The 15,552-nt window shown below is 34.9% G+C and overlaps 1 protein-coding gene across 9 annotated transcripts in view; it reads right to left on the bottom strand.

Annotated features, from left to right (window-relative positions):
• LOC128236670 (syntaxin-binding protein 5-like) overlaps positions 1 to 14,136 on the bottom strand; it is an 80,550-nt gene extending 66,414 nt beyond the window's left edge. For all 9 annotated transcript variants that reach the window (XM_052951683.1, XM_052951685.1, XM_052951687.1 and 6 more), the window contains exons 1-2: positions 13,862 to 14,136; positions 7,281 to 7,378 (exon numbers count right to left, since the gene is read on the bottom strand). In XM_052951683.1, the coding sequence (XP_052807643.1) occupies positions 7,281 to 7,378; positions 13,862 to 13,999 (236 nt within the window). In that variant the 5' untranslated portion in view covers positions 14,000 to 14,136. The remainder of the gene's footprint in view (positions 1 to 7,280; positions 7,379 to 13,861) is intronic.
• Between the last annotated feature and the right edge of the window lie 1,416 nt (positions 14,137 to 15,552).

Genomic DNA, 15,552 nt, shown 5'->3' with positions numbered 1-15,552 from the left:
GACAGGCACTTTGGAAGTTTTTGCCTGTCCGAAAAAATATTTGCTTGTCCAAACAAATATGTCATAGTATACATAAAGAGTAAAAAAAATGAATGTCAACTGTTTTTAATGCTTTCCTGATTTAGTTCACACAAAAAACAACAACATATAAACACTATATTGACATGTCGTTAAGTAAAAATAAACACACTTGGTCTCGCAAAAAAAATATTTAAACACCGCCGCCATTAAGGTGCTTTCTGGTTTTTCGGTCGTCCAGTAATTCCACCTATAGTTGCCATTTTGACTGCCGACGAAGTAAATTTTCGATTGTCCTTTGTTGCAAACCAAGAACCTTTCAAAACTGTTTTAATAAAATGCCTTTACTGATGAATCGTATTTACTCGTTTATCCCCGGGAATCAACATCATGATAGCATATCGGAAATCCGAAATGGCCGACTTTTGGCGATGCAATGTGACGTCAATATCAGTATTGGATTGACTAACTACTGCAAAGGCAAATAATCAGCGGAAGTTCTCAAGACAGTTCACTTTCAAATACCTCTTCGCTATTTAGTCGTCTCAAAATATGTCGGTCATCCGGACCGTAATTTTCGAAAGACCTGCCGGACCCGTACAAAATTTGCCAGACATGTCTGGCGGACCGGCACATTTCGGGAAGACTGGGAAATAGTTAGCAAGACTTCACCAGAAATAATTATTTGGGTCATTTCAATACAACTGTCTCAGCATTTTGTAAACTATTGAACTGTGAACAATAATGTACATGGAAATTTCACCATCAGCCCACTGTCATAATGGCAAGCAATAGACCCTTAATAATGAAACGATACGAGGGCTGTATATAACATCAAATGCATGGCTATATACTGAGATGTCAGAGTAAATTACTTTTTATGATTACTTCCATATTGGTATTGTCGAAGAAGAGGAAAGGATGATTAGGTAGGTCAAGTCACAGCGAGTGGCCCTTGATTCATGGGTCGGCAGCCAACAACATCTTGATAAGGCTGTAATTGAATTTCTACACAAACAAGCCACACAGAGTAAAGCACCAGTCTATACAGATTAAGCATCAGTCAACAGTCGGTCTATACATATTAAACAAGCTTTCATCAGAAACAATGATTGTTCCCCTATAGGGTTCTTATTTAGAAGAAATTTAAAAACTGTAAAATATGAACCAGGAGCAGATCAAGGAATTGACGTTAGAGGGGAAAGTAACTTAGGGGTGAACCTTTTTACATGCGCCCCTCCCAACAAACTGAAAGTATAATGGCATTTGCATGGGGTTTTGGGGTTACCCCCTCAAGAGAATTTCAACCATATGTAGTCAGATATGGTGCATTTATTTTATTTCTTTTTTTTCCTATATCTATATAAAAAGTTAACTTGGACAATTTTAGAGGGGGGCAAGCTAGTGTGAACAGTCGTTCATGTATAAGGCAAAGGCGAAGATGGTGGACAGAAACATCAGCTCTTGGGTTCAATGTTGAGAAGATATGTGTCAAGTGGTTTTGATATCATTCATATCACATGCGCGTTAACGAAGCACACACAAACAATTTTGGAAAAGTGCAAATTGGAAAAGATTCAGTCACAGATGGCCATTTCTCCCACCAAGAAAAATTACTGACAGAAATTCTTATTGTTACATACCAAGATAGGGGAAGTCATAAGTATATGATCCGAAAAAAGAAGTTAAAAACGAACAAAGGGCAATAACTTAACAATTACCAAAGACAGAATATCATTTCTGTGTAAAGCACTTTGCAGTTAATATCTCAGACTTTTAGATTAATGTGCCAGACAAAAAAAATAGAAATGCTGCATTACGAAGAAACCATGTTTTTAATATAGGCAATCAGAAGTTATAGCCAATTAATTTCATGTACAGTCAAACCTGTATTAAGTGGCCACCCTTGGGAAATGATCAAAGTGGCTGCTTAAGACAGGTGGCCACTTAATCCAGGTTTGACATTTCCGCCTTTAGCTTTATTCAGAGATGGAGTAAATATCTTAACCACCACCTCACACCACAATCAGTAACATCTGTATAAATATTATTGAAGAAGGTTGAATACAAATACAGTACACTCCACGCGAAACTACCACTATCCTCGGTGACTCGGCGGAATTTTTAATTTATCACGGATTTCCGCCGAGTACGCAACCTTTTTCCTCGCTAAATTTCACCGAGTTGCACCGAGTTAATCGTTTTCTATGGAGGGTTTTATTGCCGGTAGCGCCGGTGATCGTATCGATTTATTGACCTAATCACGGAACTCCGCGTTTTGTGCATAGCTACTACTGCACATTGCTTCTGTTAAAACAATATTGAATAATTAGATAATTAATTTTTCAAAGTACAGTAAGTTTCTTTTTAAAAACAATTATTGAAAATTTCCATATCAATTTTCATCAGCATCGTCTAACAACTGTTGTTTTTCACATTATGTAATTAAAAGATATACCATAGCGTGCGTTTGTGTTTTTTATTGTCATCTTTCTCCTACTATACTAAGGTGTTGAGAACTTAATTAGATTGGAGTAATGAAGGTGTTGAAAACTTTGTAAGTGTGAATATTTTTCGGCCTTTTTTTCCTAATTTGCATTTTACCTGACTTATAACTTAATCCGTTTTTATCAATGGTTCTAAACTTATTTATTACGCATATAAGTGTAAATCCTTCATCAAGTTAATTAAAATCCCATTAAACACCATTTTATACATGCATTGAAATTAATAACACATATTCTATCGGCTCAGATCAAACAGTCACACTGTGTGACGTCACATAACTCACAGTTTTACCCATGAGGATCTCATGGAGAGCATGTATATTGTTATGCAGGATTAATGTGTCTGAGTGGTGTTTTCGAATGTAACTGAAGTATTGCATTTCCAACTTTAATTCATCACATTAATTAGTTACCTATATCATTGAATGTGTTGACTTTTATTGATGATTCAATAAGTATAACTGTACATGTATAATTGCTTCTTACAGTCTATAGGTGTGGTACAAGTTTTAAAGTTTATTGGCAGATCGTTTTACAAAAATGTCATGTCTTTGTTTTCTTAATCCTTTGATTGCCCTAGTTGTTTATTTAATCCTCCAATAAATATTTCACACTTCCTCTTTCTTCATGCAATACATCGTTTAGGGTGGGTATTTACTAATTAACTTGTCACAGTGGTGTAAGTAAATAAAAAATTATAAACAATTACGGGTGTAGCAAAAATTATCAAATAAATTAAACAAAATAAGATACAGTGGGAGATTCTTATCAGTTTTCCTCCGAGTTTCGCGGTGTTTTTACCTCCGAGTAACGTGGCGATTGTAATTATACGGTCCACTTATTAGCCTCGGTGGGTAAACGAGTAAAAACGCCGAGGAAAGAGGATTATGATCAATTGGATGTCGTGTCCGCGATGACCAAAATCCGCCGAGGAAAACGGAAAGTGGTAGTTCTGCGTGGAGTGTACTGTACATTTGTATAGATAAAATAAATTTATTTCAAATTTATAAATAAAATACAATAGATAAATGTTGATACAAGGCATAAACAAAACACACCACATATCAGTCTACACATTTCACGCTTACGTAAGAAATTGATTTGAGTCCTTCCACAGTTAAATTCCTTGGCAACACTTCTGGCACTACGGCCGTTTTCTAATAACTTTATAAACTCAACACGTTCTTTTAGAGTCAAACACTTTCGATTAGTCTTAGTTTCAGCCATAATCAAAGGTAAAAAAATATCAAAAACAATGCATTGTAAATATCCGTTCGTAGAAATATAAATCCGTGCACTTTGAAAAATAATATTGAAGTGCATAAAAATCGTAACTCGTTTCACGCCTTCGAATGACAATGCAAACTGTGAATTCATAAAAACCGGTGTTTTTGTCGGTATTTAATAATTATCTTCGTAACTATTTAATCATCTTATAAATTGTGTCATTAATTTTGTCAATTCTGATCAAAACATTCGCCGACGTGTAATAAACATGATTTCTCGATGAGTAAACACGCATGGCAATCGTGGGTTGCAATATTCATTTTCATTGGATGACGGAGATACCCGAGGCCGTCGTTCTTTTCCGTAAACTTCTATACGCAATTAAAGCTGTGTATTGGAAAACTTAATAAGCGGAAGTGTCAGTGACAAGGGATTAGTGGCCGCTAATTAGTGTTTATATGGCTTCATGGGGACACGTTAAGGCAGGTGGCCATTTAAAGCAGGTGACCATTCAACCAGGTTTGACTGTATGAGAAAAAGAAGCAGTCTAAGTTAACTGGGTTGAAAACATTTTCCTACTTTAAGTTACACTGACCTTGACCCCATTCCCCTTAAAAGCATTACCAAGATATTTCTTCACATAAGCTACTTAGACACCAACTTTCATCAATGTCCATCAATTCTTACTGAAGTTGTTGGGCAGAAACCATTTTTCTATTTTTAGTAACAGTGAACTTGACATTGACCCTGACCCCCTCAAAAGCATTACCAAGCTAGCTCATCACATAAGCTACCTACACACCAGCTTTCATCACTATCCATCAATTCTTACTAAAATTTAACGGCAGAAACCATTTTTCTATTTTAGTAACAGTGTCCTTGACCTTGACCCTGACCCTCTCAAAAGCAATCCCAAGCTAGTTCTTCGCATTAGCTACCTACACACCCAACTTCATCATTATCCATAAAAAATATTCTTAAGTTATTTGGCGGAAACTATATTATTATCTATACATATATGAAGTTTGAGGTCAATACCTCGAAGACTTTGAGTTATGCTCTGGACAAAGTTAAACAAAGGGCAAGAAATCTAAATATACCATTGACAGAGCTATGGTTCCTGTACAATGCACTTCTCGTCCAGAGGAACTATCTGTATATGATTTTTATGTAAATATTGGAAAGACCCAATGAAAAAATCATTAAACCATATCATGTTGATAAGTAATGTGCATCTGCTCTTGTAAATAAAGCTTTCCCTCAAAATTAATTGAGTTTAAGCCAGTGGTAGCTAACAAAAAACCCCGACATTAAACTTTCTTTTTGACTCAATTAACAATAAAAACGCATATATTTGGTTAATCATCAACATCTGGCGGCTATCTTACAAAGTTTAACTGTCAACCAAGGGCATTTTAATTCAGGCAATATAAAATGTATACAAATAAATGAAAATCTTCTTCGAACATGTACAAATTTTCTCAGATATCTGATAAAACAGTGCTGTTGGAAGCCAACCTAGAGGACAGTATTGATTGGGCGAGAAAGAGAAATAATCCCTGCCTTAGGACGGCTGTATGATTACTCCCATCTCTGGCTGCCAATGTCATACACAAACTCTTGCCAACACCACATAAACTATTGGCTTTCCTCCGTAGATAATATCTATCCAAGACCTATATATATTTTCTTAATTTTCGTGTTAATTTTGCTTTGCAGGAATATTCTTCCAAATGTGGCGACCAATGTAAAGATGCCTAGACTTTCACAGGGAACAAGAATTGTTATTTTTCTATTGGCTTCTAGGGAAAAGACAGCATTCTGACAAAATAAACCCATTTATGGTAATACTGGGAAAATGTATTGATTCCTTCATAAACTCACCAAATTTAATTTTGTTTCCAGTAATTGAAGTGGTAAAGTATTTTTGTGTTTAACCACCTGGAATGCACCAGTCATTATGATCCATCATACCATGGGCTTAATTTTTGTAAAATATACATATAAAAAACTATGTTATTGGCAATTTTAGATCAATATTTTAACTCTGTACAGTCAAACAGCGTGTCACACATTGCTGTGAAAGACCTCATTCTAGCAAGGTTTTATTTCTATTTAATTTTATCATAAATTGACAAGTCTTAAAAAGAAGTAAGCCTTATATTCAATGTGTTCTAGATTACGCAAGAAGGAAAAAATCAATGAATGTGAAAAATGACCTGGATTTTCTACTTAACTGCACTGTGCACTCTCTACTTATATCTTTTCCTCATCACTAGAAAATTTGATCTCGCTATTAATGTATCAGATTATTGCGAAAACATTAACCTTAAATGTAAGCTTTGCAAAATAATAAAAAGTGTTTTATTCACCATTTTGGGAATGGAGCTGGGCTGTTCTGATTGGGAGTAATTTTGACTAAAATATGGAAATTCAATTTTGCTTGTAGAAATGAACAAAAACGATTTCAAAAATAGAAAAATAAAACATTAAAGAATTTGATCAAGTTTGTTTTTCTAAGAACACACCAACTCTTCCATACAAAATTATTAGGGGTCCAATTTTATTTTTACGGTTTTACCAATTGGGAATGGGGCTGAATGTTGGCCCCCAATTTGGTCAGAAAAACTTACACTGTCATAGGAAAGTACGCTCCACTATACGCCCCTTTGTCTAACAAACGAATGCATTAATGATGCATTTATGTGCATGACAAAAAAAAAGTGCCAACTGTCACAAAATATGCCCGTCCTAATTTAGGACACAATAATTGGTGACAATTGGTTGCAAGTTAAGACAGTTTATGCCAATTAAGGGGTCATAACTCTAAAATGACTGAAATGACATGAACAATTAACAAACCTGAAAAGATATTCTGCTCATACACATTCTGAACAAATTTAGTGATGATTGGGAAAAGGCTTCAAGTAATTGGTCGTGTCCACGATTTTCGGTCATTTATATAATTAAAGGGCAATCACATTTGAGTGACTCAAGGGATATAGCTGTTTATCAAACTTGCCTGCTATATTATGCCCATACACATCCTGGCTAAATTTTGGGAAGATTGGAAAAAGGGTTCTAAAGTTATTGAGCGGGCAGCATACTGGATGAGGCACATAAAGCCTGCGCGGCCGCTCACCTCAGGTAAGACTATATTAGGATGATATGGATGTTACCTAACCTGAACTACTGTTTGAAGCATAACATGAATTGGATAAAGGGTATTGGACTTATACGTAAAAATGACAATTTGCCCCAAAACTTTAAATGGATGCCGACAAAGATGCGGATGATGGGGAGAGTATAATAACCAAAATTATTCTTCAAATAGTCGAGCTAAAAATGGCATATAACGCATGTAATGCAATAAGAGCCTTGAACACTAACAATATCAACTGTAATTGGAGAAATTATTGTGGTTTCATTTCACCTTCAAATTAAATTTGAGAATTGGGTATAATTTAAGTACAGAATTAAGTTGAACTATGATTTTTACATTGAAACACTGGTGCCTTTTAAGGATACATTCTGAGGGAGCCAGACTTGGTTCCAATGGCAAGAATATGTTGTACGCTATCGAACGCCATCGCTGTCGGCTGATATGGGAACCCATGACGCACAGTCTGAAAAACAACAAGATGAATATGTAGAGAAAGGGCCCAAGTACATGTTGCTAGGCTTGTGATTATCCAAAACGGACAAGTTAACTAGCAGGCCTTCATTGCATTGGTGTACATTTTCCTTATTTAATTTCAGCTCTCATGTGTTTCCAGCCTGATGGAGACAAAGCTTTAGCTTTAAATGAAAATCCTACTTGACCTTATTTCCTGAATAGAAACAATGCCCCAATTTCTCGAAAAACCTCAACCATAACCAACTGAAGTATCTTATTCATTTAGTAAAATCATGATAACCATGAAAGTAATTTCTTTTAAAAGTCTCAGAGACAAAATGAGAAAATTAAACAAATTAAATGAACATAAAAAGTGTGCTTAAATTGATCAGGGACTTAAGACTGTTTGAAAAATTGGGGCATGAATTAGTACATGACATTGTACAAATGACTTGAGAAAGATTGCCATATGGGGATTGAACATAGACCTGTCAGGTTGTTTTTGCATATATATCTGGACTGGTTGAATATATTCATAGACATGGATCTTCAAAGAAGAGCCTTTTTATCAGTTAATTTCAGTTTGTTTGTTTTCTTTCTTCTTCTTTTTTTTTTTTTTTTGGGGGGGGGGGGGGGGATTCTTAAGAGTACTTTTTCAAACAGTTTGGACAATTTAGTTTTACAAATGGAGTAAGATATCAATAACACAGTAAATATATATCAATCAGAAACATCATTTAAATGAATCATGAGATTCTTATTACATAAATAATAAAGGCTCTTTTGGGAGGAAAAACAGGGTCTGGCCTTTGAGGAAATAGCCAGTACACGCCAGGTATTGGCTTAAACAAAGAAGGGTAAAAAGGCCCTGAAAAGTAAGGAAGAAAGTTAGAACTGACATAGGGAATAGCAGGAAATTTTCTGGTCACTAATCACTTTGTTCATGTAAACTTTAAAACATGTACACATCATACAGGAATATACAACAATCAACAGGTACTATCAAATAACTACTGTTTTGTATTGTTTTTGCATATTCATTTGTGACTGCATAAAGCTTCAATTTATGGTTTGCTCGGTTGAATGACTTTGCTCATGCACTATGGTGTGAAATAAATCCATACCCAGTGACGAAATATAATACTTGTATAATTTTTAACACCAGATCAAACTCGTCATGCATGTGTAGTCAATTATTATTATAAACTACCACCACCAGCTGATCCAACACTTAACTCTGTATATTCAGTGATCAAAGGGCATAATTCCATCTGTATTTTCAGTGAAAGAGGGGCATAATTCCATCTGTATTTTCAGTGATCAAGGGGCATAATTCCATCTGTATTTTCAGTGAAATAGGGGCATAATTACATCTGTATTTTCAGTGATCAAAGGGCATAATTCCATCTGTATTTTCAGTGATCAAGGGGCATAATTCCATCTGTATTTTCAGTGATCAAGGGGAATAATTCCATCTGTATTTTCAGTGATCAAGGGGCATAATTCCTTGGTATTTTCAGTGAAAGAGGGGCATAATTCCATCTGTATTTTCAGTGATCAAAGGGCATAGTTACATCTGTATTTTCAGTGATCAAGGGGCATAATTCCATCTGTATTTTCAGTGATCAAAGGGCATAATTACATCTGTATTTTCAGTGATCAAAGGGCATAATTACATCTGTATTTTCAGTGATCAAGGGGCATAATTCCATCTGTATTTTCAGTGATCGAAGGGGAATAATTCCATCTGTATTTTCAGTGATCAAGGGGCATAATTCCTTGGTATTTTCAGTGAAAGAGGGGCATAATTCCATCTGTATTTTCAGTGATCAAAGGGCATAATTCCATCTGTATTTTCAGTGATCAAGGGGCATAATTCCATCTGTATTTTCAGTGATCAAAGGGCATAATTACATCTGTAATTTCAGTGATCAAGGGGCATAATTACATCTGTATTTTCAGTGATTAAAGGGCATAATTCCATCTGTATTTTCAGTGATCAAGGGGCATAATTCCTTGGTATTTTCAGTGAAAGAGGGGCATAATTCCATCTGTATTTTCAGTGATCAAAGGGCATAATTCCATCTGTATTTTCAGTGATCAAGGGGCATAATTACATCTGTATTTTCAGTGATCAAAGGGCATAATTACATCTGTATTTTCAGTGATCAAGGGGCATAATTCCATCTGTATTTTCAGTGATCAAGGGGAATAATTTCAACTGTATTTTCAGTGACCAAGGGGCATGAAAACATCTCTTTTTTCAGTGATCAAGGGGCATAATTCCATATGTATCATCAGTGATCTGGGGCATAATTCCTTGGTATTTTCAGTGATTGTCAGGGGCATAATTCCATCTGTATTTTTAGATTATGGGTGCAAAATTATTCATCTGAAGGTGCTTTAAAACTTAACTAGTTTTCAAACTGAAGTGTATGACATAGGTTTATATATTAGGAGAAAATGGAAATGATTAATCAGGTCTACAATAATAAGTACTGTCACAAGTTGTGGATAATCCGATAATCTTGAACAGTTGATTCACAGTCAAGGATAATGCTTTTGTATGACATTCAAATGAAAACAACAAAATAAAAGAAAACTCCAACCCACCAGAGATACTACAACAAAATAAAAGAAAACTCCAACCTATACTACAATCTGCTAGTCAATTGCCTGAACCGGCTAGTGCAAACCTAATTCAGTCATCAGCTCAGACTTCAACATAAACAAGAAAAACGCACCAATGCAATAAACCCAGAGTCAAGTGTTTAGGTGCAATACTTTTGGAGTTTTGAAAACTGGTTGTGGCAAGGATTTCCCTGATGCAGAAATCTGTGCATCCATGGGAAACCCAAAATAAACTTTCCTTAAGTGTTAACCATTATTTTGTGACCCCCTTAAATTATCACAACCATAGGGGTCACCGTGACTGGAATTGCAGTTGTATAACATCCTCACAAAAACCCTGTTATACCCCATCTTTTATGGAACTGGTATGACCCTGACCTTACACACCAACAGGTTTGTAAACCAATCTGTACCATTCTTAAGTTATTGAGTGGAAAAACTTCACAAATGTGATGAATGATCTCAACTTTTGATTTACTGGCACCAAAATCTCAATGGGGGTTATTCTAGATCTGGTCATGAGCAACATACCAATAAAGTTACATGGTCTTAGGTCTGACATTGTTGAGGTATGGTGCAGACATATTCTTCCAACAAACTTTGTCCATGACTTTTAACATACTGAGCACAAAATCCATAGAGGTCACAATTTAAAGACAAATTGTTTCTGTTTAATCCTTTTTTACTTCTGTATCACATACTATTGCCAAACAATACATTCTGCTTCACCATAATTCTAAAACTTAACACCACAGCAAACTGCACAAAAAACTTCTGCAATACCTAAATTCTCATCAAAATTAAACTCGGGTGAACAAATTAGACTGGTGAACAAATAAGACTGGCAAACAATTTAGACTGGTGTGAAGAATTTTTTTAGACTGGCGTGAACAAATTAGACTCGGGTGAACAAATTAGACTGGTCAACAAATCAGACTGGTGAACAAATTAGACTGGTGAAATTAAGACTGGTGAACAAATAAGCCTAAATTCTTAATATGAGTACATAAAAAATCAACCAGCCATGCCATATAAATTCCATGCACTTATCTAGATCAGCGTTTTCTACAGGAAGAGTGGTTTTAAAAGGATTTAATTTTCCTACCAACAAACCTCTTGAACATCTCTCAGGTAATGCACATATTTTAATGAATATGCATACAACTTTATCGCCAGTAACTTAAAAAAACTGGTACATTTTCCAACATTTTTGTCTGGACAAAATTGACATCCAAAATATCCCACACAAATGTACATGTAGCCTTTATGCTGTTATTACCGTAATTTTGGTATGGATGTTTTGCTCGTAGTTTTTGTCTGGAAGTTAATGTCTTTAATTGCGAAATGCGCAGATAGGATGACTCATATGCATTGACATGTGCAGTATCTTACGGAATTACACCCATTCCCCATAATTTGCATCGTAAACATTTATTGCTCCATTCATTTGAAGTTAATTTCATAGATATCATATATGTATTTCATCTGGATTATTAACACCTAAAAAGTTAGTTACGCTTAGTAATGTGGGTGGAGAAATGTCAAGACGAACTATCAATTGTGGCCCAAATGTGTTATTTTAATAACTTATTTCTTACAGCTGCACTCTCACAGATTGACCGTTTTTCTTTTTTGTCTTGGAATGAGACAATTTTTGTGTAATTGTCTGGAAACCAGTGAAATAAGACTGCTGACTTAAGATCAGATTGCAATTTGTTCATATGTATACATACGGTCGAAAATTGATGTTTAATGGCTAAAAGCTTCCTAACGGTTTAGGAAAAATGAGTTTTGGGGCATATAACATTAATTTTCGAATGTAAATATGACTAATTAATTTTCGAATGCAATTAATTATTAACATACAATGCTGACTTGTCACATTATCTGTAAGACATCAGTTAGAAAATGAGCAATATTTGAATAATTGGTGGTGTAATCTTCCTCGCTTAAGCTTTAAATGAATTTGGCAATACTTTTTTACTATGTAAATTACATCAAACTGACATCTTTTCAGGAAATACTTGGAAGCTGCATTTTATTTTGATCAGTGTGCATGATGTCCACTATATGGATTTGGAATATAAACATCTTTTGTCAAAAGGCTTCATACGCGACAAATATTTCAACTTTTAATTGATCAGTTTGATATCATTTTTATCCGTTCAAGAAATGAAGATATGACTTACAGTTTGAAAATCTACCAGCAATGTCGGACTGTCCGACCTATTTCCATGTAAACAGTAACGTCACACTGCTTGCGTGTATTTAGTATAAACAAGCATTTCGGCAGCTACCCATTGTTATACTGATGGGAAGGTGACAGAGGTCGCAGACTCGTATGTTTATAAACAAAAACAATGAGTTTACACATATTTAACTGTCAAGTATATTGCATTCAAATAAAATGTCTTCCTTTAACCTCATACGCATCAGACAAAATGTCCAGTGTCCAAATGTTTTCACGCACAAGAACAAATTCCGCGGCCGAAATCATATTGCATAGGCCAGGAAAATGAAGGAAAATAGCAAGTTTGACCATTTTATAGAGTACTGAATTATATTTTCTTGTAAAAAAGGACAACAAAGAAAACACATCAGGCTTGTATTGCAGTATAAGTTGACTAATTCTTATCTAGTTTAAGCAAATAAAGTTTACACTTATAACATGCTAGAAGTTAACCTTTGAACAGTAGATAATCGCAGCTGATATGTTTAGAAAATTCGGACAAGACAAGGCAAAACAATCAAATTATTCTTGAAAACCTATTAGCCAATCAGTGCAAACAAAAAACCTCAGCCATTAACCAAATGATATACCCAGAGCCGGATATGACCCAAGTTGCAGTAATCATGAAGTAATGGACTATATGGTAACGCATTATAAAGCAATGACACTTGTGTTCGATTCTGATTTTGCTCAACGAAAATGAACATCGATTATTTGTGAATTAAAGCAAGTATTCGACCCAATAATGTCTTCCAATTTTAACAGGCCCAACTACAATTGTATGCCCTGATAATTTAAACCCCTTTACGGCAGAATGTTGATTTTTTTGCACAGTTAAAGTTGCACAAAAACAACATATAGAGTGTGGACCACGCAGTTTCCTTCATAGCATTTCATCAAATAAGAATACTTCATGTTAATGGTAATCATATAATTTTGCAAAGGTATTGTTGCACAATTAATAATAAAAATAAAATAAAAAAAACATTCAGGTAAGGAACCATTTTTTTTCTCTGAATGTGAGCATTTTATCAATAATAGTGAAATTGTACCAGGCTGCACCATGTTTATACCAGCCGGGAATTATTATTTTTATCACTCAACAAAATGGAAAATTTTTATCGCTCAACAAAATGGAAAATGTCTCAACCCCCAAAATTCGTATATACAGAGTTACATGTTTAATATCATAGAAAAAACAACAACAACATATTTTCTTGTCAAAGAAATGTTGTTTTTATTTTATAATTAATATCTGAAAGGGCGATTTGTAGCATACACTGTCATTTAGCGGAATTTACAGGTCCCCGTGAAATTTCAATTGGAAATGTTCAGTATTAATGTTCAGTAAGTTTTTCACAGAAAACCTCCATTTCCATGCAAAAAAATGTCCTTACTCAGTAAAGTATACATTTAATATATATTTCGATTAAACATGTACAATTCCCGAGTCTGAGACACTAACCACTGGACCACTGTCATTCTTGATGTGTTTACGTTTTCTACAGTACCGATTGCAATTTCTTAATTTTAAGCATTATATAAAAATAAGAAATAAATATGCAGTACATGTGAGCACTAGATACACTAAAGGAGTTAATGAATGACAATAAAATAAAACATGATAACAACCTTCGCCACTTGAATGTCCTCAGACCGAATTGTCTCTTCGATATCGGATTCTGATTTCGGAGATGAGCTGCTGACAGATTGTCGGAGACCGTCAAACATCCCCCGAATGTTAAACTTTTTTGCCATTTTACCAGCCATTGTGTCCGGCTACCTTGCAACTTTTTGTCTAATATCTTTCACATTCCATGATGATCGCATAATCAGCAAATATGTTTTGACACTCAACACAAAATTTTCCAGATTTGCGGAAGTTGCCCGGATATCCCAGATTCTGAGCAAGGTTGTCACAATAATAGAATCAATTGTAATAATTTGACGAAATTCTTCGATGTCACCAAGTATCACGTCCATATATTTCTGATATCTAAACCTTATCCCAATCAAATTTCATTCACTAAAATACAGCTTTCAAGTTTAAATTGCGTTTAAATAAGAATATTAATTTGGAATGCATAAACAAATTTCGCCTAAATATTCCTGGTGCAAGCATTTACTGAATTTCAGTATTCTTAGCGGATGGGTTCATATTCACGGAGCATAGAACAGTTTCCTCGGTTGATTAATAGAAAGGCCCATTTCAAAACCTTAACCTAGTCTGAAAAAGTATTTTCTATTCAAACTTTATAGCACATATTTTTAATATATGAAGGTTATCTTTAAACTTAGGCAGTGTTGGGTTATATTTCCTGCATTCTCTATTAAGCACAGATGATATCGTTTTGCTGAACTTAATTATTCATAATCCTGTCTTAACCTATATACGTACGGCTCCGAAGTATGAGGTTTTCTTGGTAATCTGCAACAGAAAGAGTTCATTCATTATTTGTAAATAATTAGTCAAGTAGAGCTAGAACATATATGCAAATAACAAATAACAAGTCGCAGTCCTACGTTAACGATAATTATATAGCTAAATATAAAGGATTGCTTTGTCGATAATAAGAGCATCTGGATACATATTACAAGTAAAGGCAGTCAGTTGAAATACGCCTGTAGCTATTCCAAATAAAGACAGTAAATGCCATATTTGTAATGTGCTCGAGGATGAGTATTATTTTGTTCTTGATTGTTAACTTTATCTGATACTAGAAGAACATAGATTTATTATGTAAGACCAAATGTGATAAAATTTATAGAATTGATTGGCTCTTTTTCATTGGCTATATGCAATCGCCACGCTTTGCAGACTCCAAGAGAATTTATCAACTGTAAACAGCGAAACGTCCATGATTGGCTGACATTTTCACTGTTTGCACTCAGAATCGGGGCGATTGAACCAGAGTGTGGTACGCAAATTATCATCACTTTGGTGTACGAGAATGACTGCAGACGGACAGACATACAACTCGAGCAAAAACAATATGATTCTCCATTTATGGGGGCCTTATGAAGACCCTGTTTGATGACAAAAAGGCTAAGACCCAATATACATATGAAAGCAGCTTATTCATATTTGTTATATGCACTAGAACAATAATTCAATAAGATTGATGGCTGGTCGTTCTTACTTGTCTTTCGTTTTGTCGTACACAAACTTCTGGTTGTCTTTAGTATCCAGTATGCAATTTGAACTTCGATCAGGGATAGGTCAAGTAGTCCAAATTCAAAAACAAACGACAATGAACACGTCAGAAACGTCGTCCGTTACATTCGTTGGCGGGTCAGGGTTATTATTTACCAGTGGAACGAAG

The sequence above is a fragment of the Mya arenaria genome, chromosome 6 (genome assembly GCF_026914265.1).
Source record: "Mya arenaria isolate MELC-2E11 chromosome 6, ASM2691426v1".
Classification (NCBI taxonomy): Eukaryota; Metazoa; Mollusca; class Bivalvia; order Myida; family Myidae; genus Mya; species Mya arenaria.
Note: the sequence above shows the minus strand (reverse complement) of the source record. Positions and strands in the feature narration are given on the sequence as shown.